The sequence below is a fragment of the Hydractinia symbiolongicarpus genome, chromosome 1 (genome assembly GCF_029227915.1).
Source record: "Hydractinia symbiolongicarpus strain clone_291-10 chromosome 1, HSymV2.1, whole genome shotgun sequence".
Classification (NCBI taxonomy): Eukaryota; Metazoa; Cnidaria; class Hydrozoa; order Anthoathecata; family Hydractiniidae; genus Hydractinia; species Hydractinia symbiolongicarpus.
Genome location: NC_079875.1, coordinates 13,467,878 through 13,491,289, shown reverse-complemented (window position 1 = coordinate 13,491,289; position 23,412 = coordinate 13,467,878). Strand labels below are relative to the sequence as shown.

General features: G+C 33.2%; 2 protein-coding genes and 1 long non-coding RNA gene across 5 annotated transcripts; 2 read left to right on the top strand and 1 right to left on the bottom strand.

The window, feature by feature from the left end:
- The first annotated feature begins 4,732 nt into the window (after positions 1-4,732).
- On the top strand, positions 4,733-8,729 carry LOC130640990 (uncharacterized). Its single transcript, XM_057447617.1, has 2 exons — positions 4,733-5,679; positions 7,470-8,729. The coding sequence occupies exons 1-2, from the start codon at positions 5,311-5,313 to the stop codon at positions 8,274-8,276; spliced, it is 1,176 nt and encodes a 391-aa protein (XP_057303600.1). The 5' UTR covers positions 4,733-5,310; the 3' UTR covers positions 8,277-8,729.
- A 4,088-nt stretch (positions 8,730-12,817) lies between these two features.
- Positions 12,818-20,862, bottom strand: LOC130640913 (uncharacterized). 3 transcript variants are annotated; one of them, XM_057447530.1, is made up of 4 exons: positions 20,744-20,827; positions 19,282-19,450; positions 14,257-14,684; positions 12,818-13,879 (listed from the first exon to the last, which is right to left on the bottom strand). In XM_057447530.1, exons 3-4 carry the CDS (start codon positions 14,665-14,667, stop codon positions 13,091-13,093), a joined length of 1,200 nt encoding a protein of 399 aa, XP_057303513.1. In that variant the 5' UTR covers positions 14,668-14,684; positions 19,282-19,450; positions 20,744-20,827; the 3' UTR covers positions 12,818-13,090. The 3 variants fall into 3 exon arrangements, with proteins under 3 accessions (XP_057303513.1, XP_057303506.1, XP_057303521.1); XM_057447523.1 differs by lacking the exon at positions 19,282-19,450 and having other exon boundaries at positions 20,744-20,862; XM_057447538.1 differs by lacking the exons at positions 19,282-19,450; positions 20,744-20,827 and adding an exon at positions 18,854-18,980.
- LOC130640983 (uncharacterized) lies at positions 14,983-22,910 on the top strand. The gene is made up of 3 exons (XR_008982418.1): positions 14,983-15,325; positions 16,539-16,646; positions 21,839-22,910. It is a non-coding gene; the product is annotated as an uncharacterized LOC130640983 (long non-coding RNA).
- The last annotated feature ends 502 nt before the right edge of the window (positions 22,911-23,412 follow it).

Below are 23,412 nucleotides of genomic sequence, written 5' to 3'. Positions count from 1 at the left end.
CGATGAATATAAATCGTTGACCGCAAGATTTGGTTTGTTATTTTCAAATTTTATGATTTTTTTAATATTCAGTGGGAATTTTAGCCTTTCCCAGTTGTATTGATCTGCATATTGTTGTAATTTAGATATCCTTTGATAGTTTTTATCAAGCTCTTCATGATGCAGTGCCGCAATAACAGCTCATTTAAAGCACTCCTCATCTTTATTTTTTGGATTGATGATAGCCTTTTTTGCACTGATCCATTTAGCTAATTTGATATAGGATCAACATCGTGTCAGCTGTAATTTATAAAAATCGATATCCAGATGAATTTTTCGATCGATTGTAAACTCGCTTTGTGATAACGCTGGATTTTCCACATGAATCCTTATTTGAGCAAACATATTGTATCCAGCAGCTCATTTACATCAATACCTTGAATTACCTGCATCAGTCTGCTATTAAATGGCTTTTTAACTCTTGCGTATTGATCAATGTTCGTATGTAAATCCTCTGCTCCTCCATCGATATCTTCTGCATTAGGTTGAATAGCAAGCATGCTATTTTTTTTCCACATGATCCACATTAACAACTGCAGTTTGGCGAATCCCATATCTTCTACCTGTTCAATAATCAATTGCTCCACATGCAGTCGAACCATTGCTAGATAGCTATCAACGTCAGCTTTTTTAACACCGGCTATTCGAAAACTACGAAATGTTTTGTGTAGTGCATATTTATGTTCCTGAGGAGTGAGGTCAGCTGGCTCTTCATATAAGTCGTTCTGAATGTCTTCGATGTGCTTCTTGTTCGATCTTACCGTGAAGATTAAGTTGTTGTTTTATTTCAACCTTTAATTTCTTGTAATAATCGCCAACGATATCACGCACATTTTTCAATCGTACAGTATGAGCATTGGTAGTGGATGCCACTTGTGCTGATACAGGATATATATATTGCGCTGATTGCATTTCTACAAAAACTCATTTTGTCTCTTTATTATCTGAAAAAAAATTTATCAATAAATTTTTACATGGACAAATCTGGCACAGTTTTTTGAATTAGGGGATTTTCCTGATTCAATTTGTGCATGATGACGTCACACTTTGTCGAATACTGGTGAAGGTTTTGTGCATCCGCAGATGTTCGTTTGATAACGTCGGATTATTTTGGATTTAGCGGATTTTCAGAATTTAGTTGGCGCATGCGCAGATGGGTGTCAGGGGAAAGATATTTTAGAAAAGTCAGGTGTGCAAGGAGTGCTTTTTAGTGGTATATTTATACTGTTAACAGTTTGATTGAGGTGTGCTAGAACATAGAAATATATATCTCTCGAGCACTAAGGTTTGGTGCTGTTAGTGCTCGTTTCATTGTTTTCTTCTGAGATCAAAGATGCCGACATTCGTGCAGAAATATTTTGTGCAGAACATGACTTCCAAATAACTAAATAGAGTGTGAATTGTGAATTTATTCCTCGTTCCATGCTCAAAAGAGTTCTTATATGAAGTAGTTTTCTCTTACAATGTGAATCACTTTAAAACAGACGCTCATTTTCCAGTGCTCTTTGGTGCTCAATTTCTATCATTCGTTAGTGCTCTTTTTAGTGCCAGGTGAGAACCAAGCCTAAATAATTCTCTACTTGTCTTTTTCGTACACAACGCAAAGAAAACGTTGAACTCAATTCACTTTGCTTAAAACAGAATTGAGAAGAACGTTTTCTGTTCATGTTCTGTTATGAATATGTTAGAATTTTTTCTGTTCCTTTCCATTTAATTTTACGGAAATTACGCTTAAAGTGTAAAATAGCCTTTAGCTCACATTCCTTCTAGTACATTATACTCATTCTTTCGAAAATTAGTTCTTGCAAAAAATAATTCTTTAAATATCCCTTAATGGTTCTGCTGTCTTACATAACAGAATGACAGAATCTCTAAGGCAAGCAGTTGTCTACATATATTCTGAAATTAAACTGCCCTTCTCTTCGCTTCCTCAAAAATAAAATTTTTTCAATCTAAGTTCAGCAAAAAAAAATTTATCCAGAAAACTGTGTTAAAGTATTATGTAACCTGCTAATAAAGCAGCACACCATTTTTCCAACTTTTAAAGACGCTTATTTCAATAACCAAAATAATTTTTCTTCTATATGTTACTTGTGAGACTGGAATAAAAAAAAACACATTCGGAAAAAGATGGAAAAGTGACTTATTTTGACGATCGGTATGAGAGTGTTGCGCGCGATAGCGGCAATACATTTTTTCCGTTAAACGCTTATATTTCCCCTAAAACGTGTTTTATTTTCCTTGAACGTGTTTTCTTTCTCCTTCAGCGGGTTTTATTTTCTTGAAACGTGCTTTCTTTCTTTAAAGCTTAATTTCATAAGTCTTAATCGTGTGCTCCCCAATTTCTTCATACAGATAGATAGACAGATGTGCATATTTTACATGGCTAGCCTCACAAATATCGAGGGATATACCTGTCTATTATTTCCAGGAGGGGCCATGGCTTAGATGGGGAGTCCTAGAGTATTTAATGCTCATTTTGAGCTACATAACTAGGGCCCGCCCTCTACTAGACAACTCCCGGCAACATCCAACGGCCCACACAGTGTGCCATCTCCCCAATTTCCCTCACATGGCTTCGGTTAACCCCGGGCTTTGGTAGCATTATAGAATACAATATAGGATGGACTTTTGGAAAGTCACCCGCCATGTTTTTGATGCAATAAGTTTAATTTTCGTTGCTCGAGTGGTAAGATACCATTTGACATGCTTCTTGTCAATAATTTTAATGCTCCCTGCCCATAAACGAAAAATTGACTTGAAATGTGAGAAATGTTCTTGTTACAACACTTAGGGGCTGATCACATAAGGCGAGCCGGCCCGGTTAAGCGGGCTGGCTCGCTTTGCCGAGATGTCGCTTCTATTAAAAGATTTCTCTTGAAAGTGAATTGCGATCACATGAGAAACGAGCCTTAGTAGTTCTCAGTCTATCCTGAATCACTTCTGCTTCTCTCGTAGTTTTGACAAATTTCTTTTTTTTTCTCCGATATAAGGTATCCGGGGGGGAAAACGGACGGAAGAGATAAATGAGCAAAACAAATATGGCGGCTGTGTTGGACAATAATAGCCGGCTAAAACGCTATTAATACTGCAAGATATATAATATAATATTATAATAATATAATATAATAAAGTAAAGATATAATTAAGCAAACAATGCTATGCTAGCTATATGTTCTAAATTCTAGACTGCATGCAAACTATATGTTTTCTTTCAAGATCAGAAGGTGCCTCCACTAAATTAAAATGTTTGGAATTAGCTAGCTAGCTGATCTATGGCTTATAATACTATACTGCCTGTATTATTTTTTCTATCAATTTGTTAAGAGGTCTAGGGACTATAAACAACATGTGTCATGATAAAATGATCTTGTTTCTCTTGTCTTGTGGTCTAACCACAAGAGGCTATGAGAATCCAATTTACTAGTGCTAGTCTGTGATAAACTATTTAGCTAGGCAATTTATCTCTCCTAATTGGGCAGTCAAAATGGTTTTTTCTGCTTTATAGCCGCTGTTGCATACTCATAACAATTTTTATGTGCTAAAAACATTCTAACAATCTACTTTTAAAGACCAAATATATATAAAGGAGCTGAACTGTCAGAAGATTTTCCCAAAAAATTATATTATATAGCTATAGCTACAATGTAATAACTATTATATAATGCAACATGGCCTTGTAGGATTCATTTGTATTTTTTATTGACAATACATGGATAGATAGATAGATAGAAAGGTAGATGTGCATATTTTACATGGCTAGCCTCGCAAATATTGAGGGATATACCCTCTCCTATTATTTCCAGGAGGGGCCATGGCTAAAACTAGCTACGTTTTTATAGAATAAAAAGATGAATGGTACTAAGCAAGAATACTGATTGCACTACAAGAAAACCACCCCAGCAAACCACCCTCATTTTCAAACCCTATTCTTGATTCCTTAAAAAAAATTGCTCAAATTTAGGCATTTTTATTAAACAAATGCAACAGGAAAATTTATGTCGCTATTGTATTATTTTTCTTTCCTACAGTTGACATAACTGTCACATCGTAATGTTTTCTGCTTTACATAAGGGAAGGCAAGCTTATGTAATAATAAATAGTTTTTTATGCAACCCATACATCTCAAGAGAAACGTCAAAATGGTAATTGGTCGGTAAAGGCTATTATATTTAGTTCTGATATTTACTTGCGCACGCATCTAACTGATTACATAATGCTGGATGCATGCACATAAATGGAGGTATAAATGTAAACAAACCAAGAAGACGCAAAGGAAAATGTTCGAAACAAACAAAATCCACAATTAAAACGTGGACGAAATTTAGGTTTCAACAGTTATTCACAATATGTTTTAACCATGCTGTACTGGCACAATTTTATTTTAACATTCACACAAATAAAACATGCATTTAAAGCTTGGCTTTTTTCACGTACCTCTCCAAGCACAGCATCCATGCACAATCTTTGTTGTCACTTTTATGCTTAGCAAAGTAACTTTCGGAAACGATTACGCAAAGTAGACATCGGATCATATGCTTTGAGAAAGCAATCTTTTAACTATAATTTCAACCTATGGTTCAAATTATAGTGCCTTGCGAACGGTGCTTTGCAGAAGCACAAATGATCACATAAACCCTCTAACATTTAGTCTATTTTCATTTTTGCAAGGAGTATTGGCTGTTCATGCATCCTTTAACCCAGCAGTTAGTCAATATTTTTCTTTTTTTGCTCTGCTGGCCATGTTTTTTTTCTGCATTAATGTTTTCCTTACCTTAATTTCTGCACATGCATCTTTTTGGAAAAACATAGCACTATGATTGAGTGTATTAAATATTTCCTACCATCGTATTACCCTTTTGTATACTCATGAAATTTATGATGTCAAAAGTAAATATCACAATATATAACAGAAATTTATTTGAATGTATAATTTAGCTTTGTTTAAAGTTCATATAAAACAAGGCTAATTTTGGCATTTAAAGATAATACTCAAACTTGTTAGACCCAACAATAGTGTGTCAAAGTGGGTCATGTCAATAAGATATAGCCCTTCCCTTTTATTACAGTGGCCACTACACTCTTATTCTCAGTTTTGTCAAACTGCATTCCTGAAGAAAGGTCAAAAAACCTGGCAAACTCCTGGAATTTACTTTGACATGTTACTGTATTTTAAAGTTTATTTGCAGCGGACCGAGATTATGTTTTTCAGCTGTGTATAACTGAACATTTTTTTTAAGATGCATTATTATTACATGGAATGATGCTGATATGACGCTTGAAAATTCTAAAAAAGCTATCACATGTAAAAAAGGGACAGCTGTTATACTTGCAGTTCAAATTGTTTTGTTCATTTATTACTGCAAATATTTATCAACATGGGGACAGCATATTAAATCAATAGGTGCACCATTACTGCTGTTTGTCAAATACAAAAGCACAGAAAGAAACATAAAAGAAATTGAAGAAGAAGTTCCTTATATAAAAAGTAATCCGTACTTAGCTAATTTCAATATTAAACCAAAGGGAAAAAAGAAAAATGTAACTTTATTGGTTATTGTATCAACTGGACCAAGGAGATACGATAGAAGAGCAACTATACGTAAAACATGGTGGCAGCAATGCAAACCTACAGGAAAGGTAAGAAAAGTTTTACAAATTATGTTACATTATTATTAAATTTGCAAAATATTTACACATTTTGAAAGATTTTTGGAGTTAAATTTTAGAAAGAAGGTGAAAAGAAATATTTTTATTGTTGATTGATTTCTATCGTGATAATACACTACTAAACTACTAAGCACTACTAAAAGAATTATTTAATTATTATGTCCTATTTATTAGCTGACAAATAGGCTCTTTTTTTAAAGTTAATAAAATAATCTCACATTATTAAGTTAATTAAAATTAGTGTAGCCATCGCATTGCACTAACTTTAAAGCCACTTGAGACCAAAAGTGGACCAGTCCACTAAGGCTAAAACAACTCCTTTTACAATTTGCAGGTAAATGACGCCATCAAAAATCCTTAAACCCTATTTCCTTAAAGGTTAAAGCACAAAATCATTGTTTGTATAAAAGGACAAGGTGATTGCTGATCTCATCAAAATTTTGTTTCTTAAAAAATATGTTTTTTAATTATGTGAAATTTATTCACAAGTTACTCAACCAGTATTTAAATTTATATTTTGCTGTTACAAATTGGCAAAATCCACTTAGGCAATTATATTACCGCCATTCTAAATTCAAAGCATGAACTATACTTGTGTTTAAAATTTACATAGTAAATTGTTTTGTAGATACATTTTTACTTGTTAGAAACCAGTTTACATAGATGGAACTGATACTGATTTTGTTGAGCTTATAAGTTTTGTTTAATTAAGATTTCTACTGTTGAAGGTTTGTAGGAAATTCACTTTGTATACCAATTGAAAGCACCAAGGAAACCAGTCTGACTGTGACTGCAATTTGACATAATCAGCCTCTTAGATTTAACGAAAGTAAAGGCTTGATTTTTAAATTTATTATGTTATTTGTTGAAAAGGACATCACGCCTATAATAAAACGCTGCTGCAAACTCTCCAGACAGATTTACATTATGGTTTAACATACTTGTACGACTCATACCTTTCATTCTTGCACTTTTTCGAAGATCTGTCAACGAACTCTATTATTGGTTTAAGTTCTTCATAACAGAACATAATATTACCCCAATGTCTTCTTCTTGCAAAATAAAAAATCATTCTGCACATTATCTTCATTACTGTTTGATATTCCCATAGGGGTTGAAAATATAAGAAATTTGTTGAGAATAGGGTTATTGCTGACATCATGAAAATTGTATTTTTTTAACGGTATGCCTTCTTGCATTGAGTGAACTTTTCCATCAGTTTTTGACTAAGTTTATACTAAACCTGATCCTTCTAGCATTGTCATCTACAATATTACATATTCATTTCTAAGTAGATTAGAATGGTGCAACTTTTACAGAAGTAATTGATGGCTGTGGGCATATTACTTATGAAGGCTCAAAGCCATTTACTTGGTAATGGAGAAATCATAAGAAATCTTTTTGCTTTACTCGATGATATAAAACTGGAGCTTATAAGTTATCAGCATAAAATTTTTTACCAAAGCATTGATCATTCTGGGAAATGTTATGTGTAGACGAGTTGTACAACCTGTTGAGAAATCTACTTTACTGTAATAAAACTGAAGGGTATAAAACATTAAATAGCATTCACGAAATTTCTTGAAATGAATAAAAGTCTTGCTCCAGAAGTATTTTGTTTGATGCTTTAGATGCTGTTGCGAAAATTTTAGGATTTCTTTTTTATTCAAGCAAAATAAAGTTTATCTGTTTTCACCAACTTTAAGCACATTTCGCATGATTAGATATTTTCTGATACAGTCTAATATTATTTTTCTTAGGTAATACCAGAATGTATCTTCATAACAGATGAGCGTGTTAAAGGTCAGGAGTTTTATGACATTGTTAAAAATGAATCCGACACATACCATGATATGCATTTTCAAAACTTATCTGGTGGTGTAGAGTTTGGTAAAAGATTTTTATATCATATGGTGTACGCAGTAACGAATTATAACTTCGATTATTACTTAAGAATGGACGACGATTACTACTTTTGTATGGAAAGGTTTCTTCATGAAATTCCAGTCCCAATGGAGAAATATTTTCACTGGGGGTGGGTACATAATGTTCCTGGTATAACACGTCCAGAAGAAAGCATGATTTTATTTTCAAGGGATGTTATAGAATTATTTTTATCACAAGACCCTAACAAAATGTTGTGTCATCCATTGGCAGATCAGATGATAGCTGCATGGTCAAACCATATAAACATGACGTATTTATTTAGGCATGATTCCAGGTTACATCATCATCCCCCGGTACGTGATTTACCACATATTAAGAATAGTAGGAATATTTGCGGTAGATTCATTGGTGTTCATGGTGCTTATCCCAATGAAATGAAAACGTTGTGGAATAACAGAGGCAAACAGAGTATTTATACGACCGTGAAATACAATTCTCATATTGTTGCTATTCAAAGACCATTTAGGTGGCAACTGTTCGATCATATTTGGCAGTATGAACCAAAACCATGTGTTTCAAACCCTTCTTGGAATACTTCAAAGTTGTTTGTAACGAAAGGCTCCTATTCAGGTCGACAAGGTGAGGACAAGGAACATAAAAAGCCACGCCATAGCCAGTAGCTAAACGTACAACCGAATAATGTTAGGATAGATATAGGAAGCGATAGAAAAAAAGCCTCCTTGGAACTGCAGAGGACTTAATAAAGCTGTCTTAAACATGCAGAAAACAACCCTGATAAGAAACTCCAGTTCCATTGACAGTTTGAATTTTTTAAAGTTCCAATCAAACATTTTTTTTTGCCGACAAAAGTGGAGCAACATCAATAATACACTGCACTAACAAATTTTGTTGCTGAAAAGTGTAATAGCACTATGGTTTTTTAACGAACTATGGTTTTTTAACGAACTATGGTCTATAATAGCACTATGGTTTTTTAACGAACAAAAGAGTCGAGCAGTCAGATTTTTTCAAACTAGTTAATTTTATTGAGCTATTGTTTATTTTTATTTGTTGTTAGAGAGAGTGTTTTATTTGTATAAATCAAAAGTTAAGGTATATATACACATTTGTATAAAGTTATAAATATATATATATATATATATATATATATATATATATATATATATATATATATATATATATATATATATATATATATATATATATATATATATATATATATATATATATATATATATATATATATATATATATATATATATATATATATATATATATATATATATATATATATATATATATATATATATATATATATATATATATATATAAAGTTTGTTTATATATATTATAAAAGTGAATCAACTTATTATTCATTTTCGGCTAACATTTTGGGCTTTTTTGGTTTATTTTGTGAGTAATTGAAGGAGCCTGCAGCATTAGTTTTCTTTGTATAGCTTGATCATGAAAGAAGGGTTCTAGTGGAACATCTTTTAACGAAGCGGAAGTTTGATAATTTGATCATTTTATTGCCTAATCCACTGTTGTCAAGTTAGATAGAAATTTTATTTATGTAGCTGTATAATTTATTTGAGTTTTATATTTATTTATATTTATTTATCTCGTAGGCAACGAAAGGAATCTAAATAGCTGGATAAAGGTGATGGGTTCTTTTAGCAAGAGTTAACAAGTGCATCCCAGGTCATACTTTTAGATTTTCTCAAATTTGCACCAGTGTTAGGTATCCATAAAACAGTTCAGGCTTTTAAGGTTTAAGTTCAGAAATTCGCCCAATATTTTTAAATATAAATTTCTTCTCAGTTCAGTAACTATGTCATTTTTAGCTTTAAATTGTTCATATTTTAGATAGTTATATACTTTAGTGGTAAAAACTGGCTTTTCGCGACTTTATGGGTATCACTTATCACTTTTTCAAGAAAATATGTATAAATGAAAGTAAAGTGAAAAAAAAAGCAAATTAACAGATTTCAAATGCATTGCTATTTAGGAAGTTTGTCACCAAAAAATGTTCGCTAACCTCCACGACCTTCACCCTGCGTTTCTCATGTCCTTGTGCGATTTATATCCCAATACCATGTGTTCTAGTGAAATCTCTCTGGGTCTATTATTTTGCAAGAATTAAGTTTTGCGATTTATAGTAATCAAATATTTCATGAAACGAAACTTTTGCGATTTTGCCCAAAAACCGCGACAGTTTATACCTTTAAAGTATCTACACAATATGTATGTTACGGTGATGCGATAAAATAAGGGATTATGCATTTTTAATTGGTTATTATGCATAATAATAAAAGCCCAACACGTAATATCCCAAAAATAAGCATAATTTCCAATTTAATCATATTTCCCGTAACATATGCATAAAAATTAATATATCAGAAGTTTTATTGACGTGTTTTAAATAGTTTTATTTGATAGGTCAAAGCTAATTGACAATCTTTAGAATATCCTCCATTTACAGAGTGTCTGAAAGAAAGAAATTTTATTAAAATTGCGGAACTATTGTTTTTCTACACCCCATGTTTAAACCGAATTTCATATTATTTTGATAAATTTGCAGGAGAATTTTAAACAACTCGAAAAAGGTACAATGCGAAAAAGAGGTTATTGAAAAAAAGGCATGTTTCTAAAATAATTCTTTCGCCGTAATATTCTGGACTCGTTATCGGCAGCCGATGGAAATATCCACAGGCTCGCCCGTCCTTTGAGTTTTCCTGTCGCAACAAAGTGGACAAAAAAATATTAGTGCGCATTTTTGAAACTTCAAAATACGGCTATTATTAAAGAGATAGCCGGGAAACCCGGCGTCAAGCCGCCCGGTTGAGCCACAATACGATCAGGTGGAGTGCATTGTACAGGTATTTGGTATGTCGTAAATCAAGTGAAGGCATACACCATTATAGAGTTGCGATTTTAAGATAGTTAAAAAAAATAACTTTTCCGCAACGATAGCTGAAATAAGAGTTTACAAACCACTGTTACTCCATCATAGCAAAAAATTATTCGTGACACCAGGCTGAGCGCTTAATACAGTTAATCGGTGTTGTGCAGGCGTATAGGGATAATACCCTTTTAAAACTAAAACTTCTCACACACTGTTTAAATAACAACACAAGAAACAGTCCATTGCTAACACAAGGCTGCGTGCTTAGTACAGTAAAAAGGTGTTACATCAGTACAGCCGTGATCACAGAGAAAGTTTAAAAATTAATTGTCACTGTGGGCTGACCCCTCATTACAGGCGCATAGGCGTAACATTTTTTTTATAAAAAAAACAGTCTGTTGTTAACTGCGCTAAGCGCTTAGTACAGTTACACCATAGAGATATAATATATTTCTTATATTATATCTCCATGGTTAAACAGAGTTGAACAGGCGTATAGGCGTAATACCCTTTTGTAGAAAAACTTTATTGCAGCTTCGGTTTAAGTAAAAACACTGGAAACAGCCTGTCGTTACCCCTCCAGCTAAAACAATCGCTCAGCCATTTCATTTTCAGAAAAAGTTTTCAGGAAATTATTAAAAAATGTAGCTACCTAGCTAACTGCATTTAGCATAGGAATTATTGCTTAAGAACATTGTTGTAACCAAACTGCATTTTATACTTTCACTAGGAGCTAGCTAAATAGCCAAAGCCTCAACATAAAAATAAATTTTGGCTAGGATAAAAAGCTCTTGTACCATACAGAATAGTATTAAGTAAGGCTCTAGGTAGCTAGCTGGCAAAATCTATGTTCCTAACCAAAAATTCTAAAACTGATGCGTTTAAGATCTGTACGTGGCTCAAGCTCGTTCCCAGCCCCTTTTACTGTGGCGTCATAAATTTCGCTAGAACTATCAGAAAGCGCAGCGCCGTTGAAAAGCAAATAGTCCTGGGGACGAGGTTGTACGTGGCTAGAAAACGTAACAACATATAAACCTTTCAGAAGATAAAAAGCCTGCAAACCTGACCACACATCACCACTTTCAAAATTAAAATGGCGTTCGTCCAGCCGCAAAAATCTTAGATTTTTTTTTAATTGAAAATCTTGGATTGTTTTAAAGAATAGAGCGTCGTGATTGGTATACTACATGCGAGCAGTCGAAACAAAGTCGGTTAATATATATCGCATTTGGTATTGGTGCACAATTGAGAAAATTTCGTGTTTCCGTAACGTGACGCAGCTTTCGCGGACACACAGACAGACAGACAATGGTTATTATTTAAAGAGATAATCTTTCAAGAAATTCAGGCCGGGAATGTTCTATGCTTTTAAGGAAATTTCAACCTTGACATTCTTACATAAACCTGGTTCCAATGAAGAAACGTGGAAATTTTTAACACCCCTTTCTTCGTTTTTTTTGCATTTTAAATTTCTTCCAAAAACAAATGTCATTTAACACACACACTGGAATTAACACCAAAGACAATAACACGATACATATATTAAGAGCAATGTCACCTAAATTTGTTTCTGTCGATGTAAAATTTAGTGAAAAGTTATTTAAATTTTTAATTCTCTTTCTAGTACAATTCGATTGTATATAATAATACGGAGAGTGTGTCCGTTTTTCTGTGACAAGCAAAGTGGATTATATTTTTTGCAATTTCTTTTAAAAGCGTCTATAATACATTCCCTAGAAAAATATTGCGTATTTTATATACGCTGTTTCCGACGTTCTGCGGTAATTCGGAAACAAAGTTTCTTTTCATGTTTTCCACTACAATGTAACCCGACTTCGCAAGTTATACGCATGTGCGCCAGAATAGTATAAATGCCGTTGTGTTCACGATTTTAATTGGCTAGAGCAAATCATGCGATAAAATAAAATGATTTCATTAGTTGGTAAGTTTATTGCTTGCTAATTTAAGTTTACCGTGACGGTGCTTTGTTATAGATTATTGCACGGGTAAAGTCACAGGTAATGAACGTTGTTATTATTGTTGTCCATTTCGTTCGAAAGCTTTGTTTTTGTCTTTTAAATAAAATTGGCAACAAATCATTTTGTGATAAGAAAAACATACAATACATTTTAAAGGGTTTTGGAGTGGATTCCTCCATGGGATTTCATTCAAAACATTTTTTCAGCCTTCTTAAGGAAAGTATCAACAAACCTTTTTGTGAGAAGAAGCACGCTAATTTAAGTGGATTCTTCTACGGGTTTAAATTACTAGTTGGATAATAAAATACACAAGTGATCAATAAGTCAATCATATATACAGCTCTACATACTATATAAAAATAAATTAAAGATACTGAAGTTATCATAGAACAACATTTTTTCTTGACCAAAATTTTAACCCTATTTCTTTTTATAACACTTTTATCAACTTTTGATTTTTATGTTTATATTTCAGATTGAATATTTTAGTTTTGCAATTGTTATCTATGAAGAAGAAGAATATGATCACTTAGCTTTTAATAATTCTAACGTCCATTTGTGTGTTAACATAGTAAGGTAGAAGCTTTTTTCAATGATGTTCTTTGTCCTCACCTTGCCGACCTGAATAGGACCCCTTCGTTACAAACAGCTTTGAAGTATTCCAAGAAGGATTTGAAACACATGGTTTTGGTTCATACTGCCAAGTATGATCGAACAGTTGCCATCTGAATGGTCTTTGGATAGTCACAATATGAGAATTGTGTTTCAAGGTAGTATAAATACTCTGTTTGCCTCTGTTATTCCACAAAGTTTTCATTTCATTGGGATAAGCACCATGAACACCAATGAATCTATCGCAAACATTTTTACTATTCTTAATGTTTGGCAAATCACGCACCGGGGGATCATGATGTAATCTGGAATCATGCCTAAACAAATACGTCATGTTGATATAGTTTGACCATGCAGCTACCATCTGATCTGCCAATGGATGACATAACATTTTGTTAGGGTCTTGTGATAAAAATAATTCTATAACATCCCTTGAAAATAAAATCATGCTTTCTTCTGGACGTGTTATACCAGGAACATTATGTACCCACCCCCAGTGAAAATATTTTTCCATTGGGACTGGAATTTCGTGAAGAAACTTTTCCATGCAGAAAAAGTAATCGTCGTCCATTCTTAAAAAATAATCGAAATTATAATTCGTTACTGCGTACACCATATGATACAAAAACCTTTTACCAAACTCTACACCACCAGACAAGTTTTGAAAATGCATGTCATGGTATGTACGAGATTCGTTTTTGATAATATTATAGAATTCTTGATTTTCAGCAAGTTTATCTGTCATAAATATACATTCCGGTACCACCTAAAGGCAAGAAAACATACTTATACGTATACCGGAACCGTCCTTTACAATTTATTCGAAGCAAACGCAGCTGTTCAATTAACGTAACAATTAAATAATCAACTTTTTGAAATACTTTTATTACCGGAGATGGTATAATTATCGCGCGTTCAGCATGTAATCATAAGGTTTCATGTTCGAGTCTCCACTCCAGCGCACTTTAAATATAGTATTGTGAGTTCATTTGGTGCCATCTAATGACCTCTAACCGGTTTGTGTGGTAGAAATTTCTGCAGAGCCAACCCTGGCAGCACCTTTGGGTAAAAACATCCCCATTCTTCCCTACTTAAAGCGACTTTGCCTGCTAAAAGCCTGATACGAAAATGTGTTATCCTTACCTTTCCTGTAGGTTTGCATTGTTGCCACCATGTTTTACGTATAGTGGCTCTTCTGTCGTATCTTCTTGGTCCAGTTGATGCAATAACTAATAAAGTGACATTCTTCTTATTTCCATTCGGTTTGATATGAAAATTTGCTAAATAAGAATTATTTCTTATATAAGGGATTTCTATTAACTTTGGCGAAGAGTTTTGTTCCAGTTTCTCTCTGTAAATATCGTTCTGTACCACCTCGGTATAGTTGATAAAAAGCATTAAGGGCGTTCTAAATGATATCATATGCTGCCTCCAGTCGGAAAAATATCTCACGTAATAACATATCAGCACGAGTTGAATCGAAACAATAACAAGAGCAAATCGTTTACGCCCAAATGACTCCTTTAGATGTGGCGATTTGAAACAGTGACCCATATCAACGATCGTACAACCTAAAAAAACATTGAGATACAATGAAATCATATTTCTATATTCCAGTAACTCGAACAATTACTCGTTAGAATTACTCGATAAGTCAAACCTGAAATGTAAATAGAAAGTGTAGGCGAAACCTGAAATTTTTCTTGCTGCGCCAGTGCTTTGAGAAAATGGCCAGAGAACCGATGTAATATCGTCTCAACTAATAAGTAACTAAAAATGATTTCGATGCTTGTCTTGACATTCACTGGATATATTAATATAAATCCAACCTTTCACCACTAAAACGTATCAAACGTAACTACACTACCAAACGTTTAAAAAAATGAAACAAAGTTGTCATAAAGTTCAAGGATATGAAGGCATTTTTCTTCATGAGACAGCCATTGTTCTACCTGCCACCATTTAACGACAAGACGATCACAAATATTTCCTCAAAGCTTCACTGTTGAAAGAAAGCAGATACTAAACTAACCGGTTTTCATGTTGTATTGTGAATTACTTTTCTGATACAGCTCAAATATTTAGTTTAAACGATAGCTCATTAATCATTCTGTTAATTTCAATAGAAAAAACTTAGCAAAAGTTGAACATGTCCAACTTTTAAAAAACTTATAAAATTGAAAGACAGTTGTATATCTTTCCTGTTTACACGGTAAGTTTTTTTATGTAACATTTTCATGTTACAATGTCTTTAAACTATAGCGGTACTTTTAAACTTACCATGTTTTTTAGCCTTTTTTCTTAAGAGAATACCCCCTACGTTTTGCACCTCTTCTATAAAGTTTTTAAGCTAATTCTAAGCTTTAAGCTTCCTAAAGCTAAACCATATATAAACCTCCATTGTTTACGTAATTTATATTTCGTATTTAAAACGTATTGTAACATTGTATGGGCAAGTACCAATAGCAGTAAATTGCAAAAATTATACAGTCAACAAAAACATGGATGTAGAATAATTTTTGGTGTACACAGATATACCTCTGGTGAAACACTGCTTGGCAAGATTGATGTTCTGAATATACTTGAATTAAACATTCAAACATTTCTTTATCTTTTAAACGTAGCTAGATATAATACCAGGTATGCCAGAAGTAACTTTACTGTTACAAAAACTGTTTTAAAGTCTGGTTCTTTTTAAATTCGACATAGAGGACTCCAGCTGTGGAATTCATTTTTGATTGAGGATATTGAAATATATATAATACGTTTTAACATGTGTCTAAGTTAGCAATTCGTACCTGTAATATTAATTTAAGCAAATATTTTTAGTACAAAAACAAAAAATGGTGTTTGTAATGTGTGAGGGTGTGTAGGAAATACTATTAACTTAGGACGACTCATTTATATAAATATATATTTTATGTTTGAGATTGTAAATAGTATTATGAATGTACCGTAGCATTTATTAGCATGTAATACTCAACAACTAGGGGCTTAGTAATAAGGCTCACTGCTTTCTACTTGCTTCTGCCATCTTATTGTGAACAATTAGCGCTGGTGCAACTTTTTATTATAGGCGAAATATATATCTGTCTATCTATCTATCAATCTATAGGTTAAAAATTGTAGGGAAAAATATAATAGCTAGTAAAAATATCTCTAAAAGAGAACAATATTAAAAAAATATTTTAAAATCGTTTTTAGATTATTGTTTTGTGATCTCAAAAAACAGCAAACATGAGAACCTAGTAGTTTTGTAGATGGGACCTCATTTGTAACAGAGGGGTTCGTTTTTTATCCGTCTCTTATAAACCGTTCTTGCTCAAAATAGCGTTGAGTAAATTTATTTGAGTAAGCAAACTCTATACTTTAAAAGATTTGGACTTGAACATGTAATACGTTTAACTCGGTGATTTCGTTTTTAGTTGAAAGACACAAACGCAAAAGACAAATTATTTTGAAGATGTTGATTGCTGATTCAAATAAAAGAAAAAATAAAGAAGAAAAAAGAACGAAAACTTCCAAGATACTTGGTAGTATTGGCATTTAAAACTTTTTAAACCTTATTTGTTCTTGATAAATTCTATACCATTATATAGGAAACTAGTCGATAAGTGGAAAAATCCACTGATGCAGGATAAAAATTTTGATGACGTCAGCAACCTATCCATTAAAAATTTAGAATTTTTTTTTCAAGAGATATAAGGACGGGTTTTTGTTTAAATGTGTATACCTGTTGTCTTCATCGTATAGATCTTAAAACGCTGACGAAGAAAATGCATAGGATTATGTACTTTTGTCAAACGGTTGCCAGAGATATCAAGGTTTAAAGGTTTTTTGATGACGTCATCAATCCGTCCATTCCGAAACGGATTCGGGGACCCAGGTTTGGGAAACTTACCCAAATTGGTCCCAGGTAGTCCCTAGTTACCCACGCAGGAGATGACGTCAGTTATTTCCACCCGTTTCCAAGTTATTTAGCCTTAAATTTAAAAGTGCAATGCAATGGCTTCACTAATCTTAATATACTTCCCTTTGACGTCATTATTGCTCTAACGTCAAAGATTGCTAATTTACGGAACATATTGATAAGCGATATTTTATAGACTTTATCAAAGAAATTTTATCCACTTTGTAAAAGTCACAGACAGACAGAACTGGCGTATTATTACATAGACTAGTCGATAAAGCCCGTGGAAAAATCCACTAAAGGCAGAATAAAAATTCTGATGACGTCAGCAACCCATCGACAAAAAAAAATAATCAGAACCTTGTTTTCACGTTGCCTCCATTGTGTAGAGCTTAAAGCGCTGATCAAATAAATGTATATGATTATGTGCTTTTGATAAACGGTTAATGAGATAGAGGGGTTTAAAAATTTTGATGATGTCAGCAGAGACCTGTCTAAACACAAAATATTTTTTTAAGAAATTTGTATACCCGCTGCCTTAATCGTATGGATCTTGAAACGCTGATTAAGAAAATGTATAGGATCATGTACTGTGGATAAACGGTTGCAGAGATATTGGGGTTTGAAGGTTTTTTTGATGACGTCATCAACCCGTCCATTCCGAAACGGATTCGGGGACCCAGGTTTGGGAAACTTACCCAAATTGGTCCTAGGTGCTCCCTAGTTACCTACGCGGTGAAAAATCATTGACGTCACCATCTCGTTTCCAAGTTATTTGGCCTCAAAGTTTTAAGTGCACTGTAATGGCTTCACTAATCTTAATTAACTTTCCTTTGACGTCAATACTATTTTAACGTTAAAGTTTGGTAAATTACAGAACAATTCTATAGGCGATGTTTTATAGAATTTGGTAAAGAAAATTGTAAAGAACTTAATCCCCTTTGCAAAAGTGACAGACAGACACACGGAACTGGCGTATTATTATATAGACTAGTCGATAAATCCCGTGGAGTAATCCACTTAGGCAGAAGGACAATGGAAAAATAGGTTGTTTTAGTTTTTTGCTGACGTCAGCAGTGCAAATACAAAATAAATATATTTTTTTAGAAATTTGTATACCTGTTGCCTTCATCGTATAGATCTTGAAATGCTGATCAAGAAAATGTATATGATCATGTATCTTTGACAAACGGTTGCAGAGATATCAAGGTTTAAAGGTTTTTTGATGACGTCATCAAACCGTCCATTCCGAAACGGATTCGGGGACCCAGGTTTGGAAAACTTACCCAAATTGGTCCCAGGTTGTCCCTAGTTACCCACGCGGTGAAAAAACATTGACGTCACCACCTCGTTTCCAAGTTATTTGGCCTCAAAGTTTTAAGTGCATTGTAATGGCTTCACTAATCTTAATTAACTTTCCTTTGACGTCAATACTATTTTATCGGTAAAGTTTGGTAAATTACAGAACAATTTTATAGGCGATGTTTTATAGAATTTGTTAAAGAAAATTTTGAAAAATGTAATCCCCTTTGCAAAAGTGACAGACAGACACACGGAACTGGCGTATTATTATATAGATCATATGAGGTTTTTAAAAATATATACATTAATGTATCAAAATAAAGTTTTAGTGAATTAATATCATTTTAAAATATGACATATTTTTTGTATACTCACGCCTTAAAATACTGCTACTTTACAGTTTAAATCCAAACACTTTCTAAGAATCCATATGCACGATTTTGTTGTATTGTTTTTTCGTTTCAACTTTTTGAAACCAACATGATATATCCTTAGCATATTTTTACTACCACAGTTAAATGTACTTACTTTTCCTTCAAATATTTTCACTTCAGGTTTTAATTTTATAATAATTTCTGGAACAAACACTATAACTAACCCGTTGAGTATTCTACTTTTATTAAACATGATTTATATTTTATGGAACAGGTCATCGTCTAAAAGGACTCCAAATTAGCAATTTGTAGCTATAGAATTATATCATGATGTAAAATTTCACTTTTAAATAGAATGATTGAGAATGAATGAATGACGCTTTGACGTAACAAACTCAATAGATGAGAAATAATTCATTGAACAACTTATAGTGTATTTAAACTTAAATAAAATTAATACCATATATTTCTGTTACGATATTTAGTAACTTTACGCGAATAATTTATCGTCTAAAAGGGCTTGATAAATCATCATGATATATCCTTAGCATATTCTTAGCACAGTTTAGTATACATACTTACCCTTTCTTCAAAAGAACGTTGAATCGCTCCGTGTTTTTTATCTTTCCTAAATGCGCAGTTTTGCTTCAAAAGTGAAAATAGACAGCATGATAATTTTATTCAAGTTGTCAAATTTGGAGCCAGATGTACTATCGGATGACGGTATTCTTTGATCTTCGCTAAACTATCGCTGAACAAAATCAAAACGTTTTGATTTTATTCGTAGCTAAACTAAACTATTCTTTTTTTCTGGTAATAATTTTTCAATAATTTTTGGTACAATACACTTAATTATTCTTTTAAGTATTTTTTATTTAGTAAGCTTAATGTATGATTTATCGAATAGTTCGCCGTCTAAAAGGGCCTTAAGATTAAAAAATCTGAGTATCCGAACTGCTGTAAAAATCAACTTTAAGGTGCGTTGTTTAATTCAACTAACAGACAAAACACTGGATTTCGTGGGGGAGATATAGCAAATGGAACCTAAAAAGACATTTTACATCCAAAAATAGGGTGCAAGACAGTGAGTGATGTTGTTTTCCTTGTATGTTATATAGGATGCGGGTAAAATTTCAAGATGAGCACATTAAAATATCCTTAGGACAACTAAAAAAGCGATATAACAAAATAGCGCTATAAACAGAGTCTCTCCAGAAAATGTATAAATCTGAATATGCTTTTCGGTGGCCCGTAGAGAAATCCACGGGTTTGCCTCTCTTTCATTTACAGCATTTCGTGTGTCTCGTTACTGCAGTTACCATTTTGCATGAAAGACAGACAGACAGACGTATATGGGTAATATAACAGACTATTCGTTAGACAGTGAAAAAATCCATGGGTTCGCCCGTCCTTTAAATTTACCTGTCGCAACAAAGTGGATAAAAATGTATCGCATTTGAGATTCGTGTTTCTGTAGCGTGTCCTTCTAACTCAGCCGGGGAGCTGAGTTAGAAGGACGCCTGTTACTTATATATCGCATTTCGTGTTTCCGTAACAGGACAGACAGACGACGGCTATTATTACAGAAATTTCGCGACATTGCTTTGCGTAAATAAAGTCGTGGCACCTGTACTTTTCCCAGTCTATTGTGATAATTTGTGTTCATAGCAGCACCAATGTTTGACCTTACATTGTCATAATTTGGTGGGTTTTTTATTCCCGCGTAATATTAGCACACACATACCAAAGAGATATAAACATACGGCACTGTTACAGTATAAAAAATAATTTTAGATCTCGCACAACTCGTTGTAATAATACGTTTCATGCACAGTCAAGCGTCACGTCAAAAAAATAATTTTATTCCCACTATATTTATTACTAACAAAAATATCTTTCACGTTTTGGATAAAAAACTGCCTTGTGAAATTGAATGATTCCTTTCGATAACAGTAAAAAAACGAATGCTCTGTCCAGAGAAAACAGCTTAACACAACGACATTTACTTCAAACATTATGTAGTATATTAATTCAAATAAATCACCTTTATTTTTATCTTTTATATTCAACGTTGGTTAACTTGTTATTTTTCTACTACGGACTCACAACACATAACTTTTGGCTTACTTTAAAATGAAATTAAAATAAACCAATCGTAAAGTACCTCCTTGAGACGTAACTACTAATTACAACCATTTTTGGAAAACAAACGTTTTAACAAAAGTACAAATTGATTCGAGACAGCCTTTATGAACGGATTACATGACCTGTTGTGTTGATCGAAATTATATATTGGATTCAATATAATAACACAATGCACTGAAACAATAGGTCTTCCCATGGAGGTATAAAAGAAAAGTAAATACAACATAAAATCGTCCATTTTAATTTTATTCAAATTTCTATTGAAAGCGGTATCCTTTCAAATTATGCGAGATGCGAAGTTCATTGGATACACAGATTTGGGCATACTTGCGTTTGTTTACGTTTTTGAATTTTAATACATTTAAATACATATTCCCTGAAGGCGGGGTCTAGGTGGCTTCTGAATTTTATTAGCCAATCATCTTTAGAAGATATGTACACATTAGAAGCACGCAGAAACTTTAGTATTCTTGAGAGAAGTCGAAAAACATTGAATATATGTGTTGCAAAAAACTGACTTAAAACATAAGATATACATGCGCCGTTGTAACGCCGTTATAACCATGGCTCAATTAATGTTTAAGAAAAGGTCTCTGAAAATTTCAAGTCGATCCATTGATGTTTGCACAGTTTATAGGCTTTTATTTTTATCATACTTATAAGTACAAATTTCTGTAAAAAACGCGGGCAAGAGCCATTATGAATGTTTTGATTTGCTGAATGATTCTTTTGTTTTATTTCTGCGCACAAATTTTTGTTTATTTAAGATCTCGTATCGAAAGAAAAAAAAGCATGATTTTTCAGAAAGAGTTTGGTAAATATTCTAGTCGTGTAAGTTGGTGAGTTGGCGAGGCGTGAGTCAGTGAGCTGATGAGTTGTAAAATCTTCCGAATGCCAACATCTGGAAAAATATGCATACGCTCTCCTTGTCGCTCTCCACCGTAGAGTTTATATTTTACGAAGTAATAATACCATCATCACATTATATTTTTAGACGTGATCTACGAAAGGCGTTCAGTCACAATTATGTCAAAGCGACGAGTTCGAAAAAGTGGTAAAAAGTCGCGAACAGTTGTAAAAATATAACAAAGAATATAAAAATTATAATGTTTTTTCCTCTCATTAAAAATTAATGCTGTGTTTCCTTTAATCGAATACGGCATTCTTTTATCCCTTCCCTTCATAGTTTCGAATAGCAAGAAACGTATCTGTGATCACCTTTTACCACCTTGTATTTAAACATAGAAGATTTTCTTCAATATGGCCAATATTCCGGGGGGCGATTAACAGATACTTCTATTAGGAGAAGACTGAACGAATTTTTTAGCTGTTTTTTTGACAATGTATATTTTATTTTTGTATATGGTGGGATGGAATTTGGATATCAGAATGTAGTATTTAAAGGGGTATAAAAGTGCCACAGGTGGCTTGCGATAACAGTGACAGGGGGTGGACAGTAATTTAAAAATAACGAGTTACAAAAACACTTACAACGCTTCAACACGTGTCACCTTTTTTTTCAAATAAAAAACATCTTGCAGGTGCATCAAATCTGTTCAGCGCAGATAAAATAATGTTATCCTTTTGCGCAAAACGTTTTATGAGCTAATATCCCATCAGACAGCAGTCCATGTCTATTTCGGACTATTCCAGCGAAAAAACGGGTTAACGTGCTAATAACAATAATAAAATGTCCGGAAAAATAACCACATGACAAACGGCAGCCGTATATTTTTTGAACTCACCAACTCGCAACTCGCGACTGGCATACTCATTAACTCACCGACTCGAAGGTTATCTATACTCTTTTAGAAAGCATTTGAAATTAACGTTAATTTAAGATGCTTTCTTAAAAATCATGCTTTTTTCTTTCGCTTTTGTCTTAGCCTAGAAGTGATGTGGCCATAGAGTGAAGAGAGAAATGTTTTTATAGAATGATGTACTCAAGATCCTAAGGAAGATTTTGTTAACATTGTAAGACCGTGTAAATAAATATCTAACAGACAAACTTTATTTTTATTTATTACGTTATCTCTTAAGGACTGTGATGGTAGTTTTTGTTAGCTAATGCTACTACACACAACACTTGGCGACTTTTTGCATGAATTAATTTGATTGACAGTTGGTCCTAATTGGTCAATCACAATTCCTTTTTAAACAATCGAACTAACTCCCCGCGGGAAAATTTAAAGATGAGTTCGTTCACTTTGAATGCGGCACCTGTTTTTGCATCACGCATGATATTAATAGTTCTAAAGAAGATGTATGTCCTATTCTTTTTTACCTCCATGGTATAATCTTTGAAGAGTTTGAAAAGAAGGCCGAGTTCTTTACTTTTAGTGAAATTTCAGCCTTGACATCTTTTTAATAATAGCCGCATTCCGTCTGTCTATTTGTGCGCGAGGAAAATGTTGTGCTACGGAAACACAAAATATGCGATATATAAAGGACGTGCGACCCCGTGGATTTTTCCACGGGTTAACGACTAGTCTATACTATAATACCAGTAGGGAAAACCTGGTTCATAAAAAGTGAAATGTTTTGACACCACTTTCTTCGTTGTTTTTT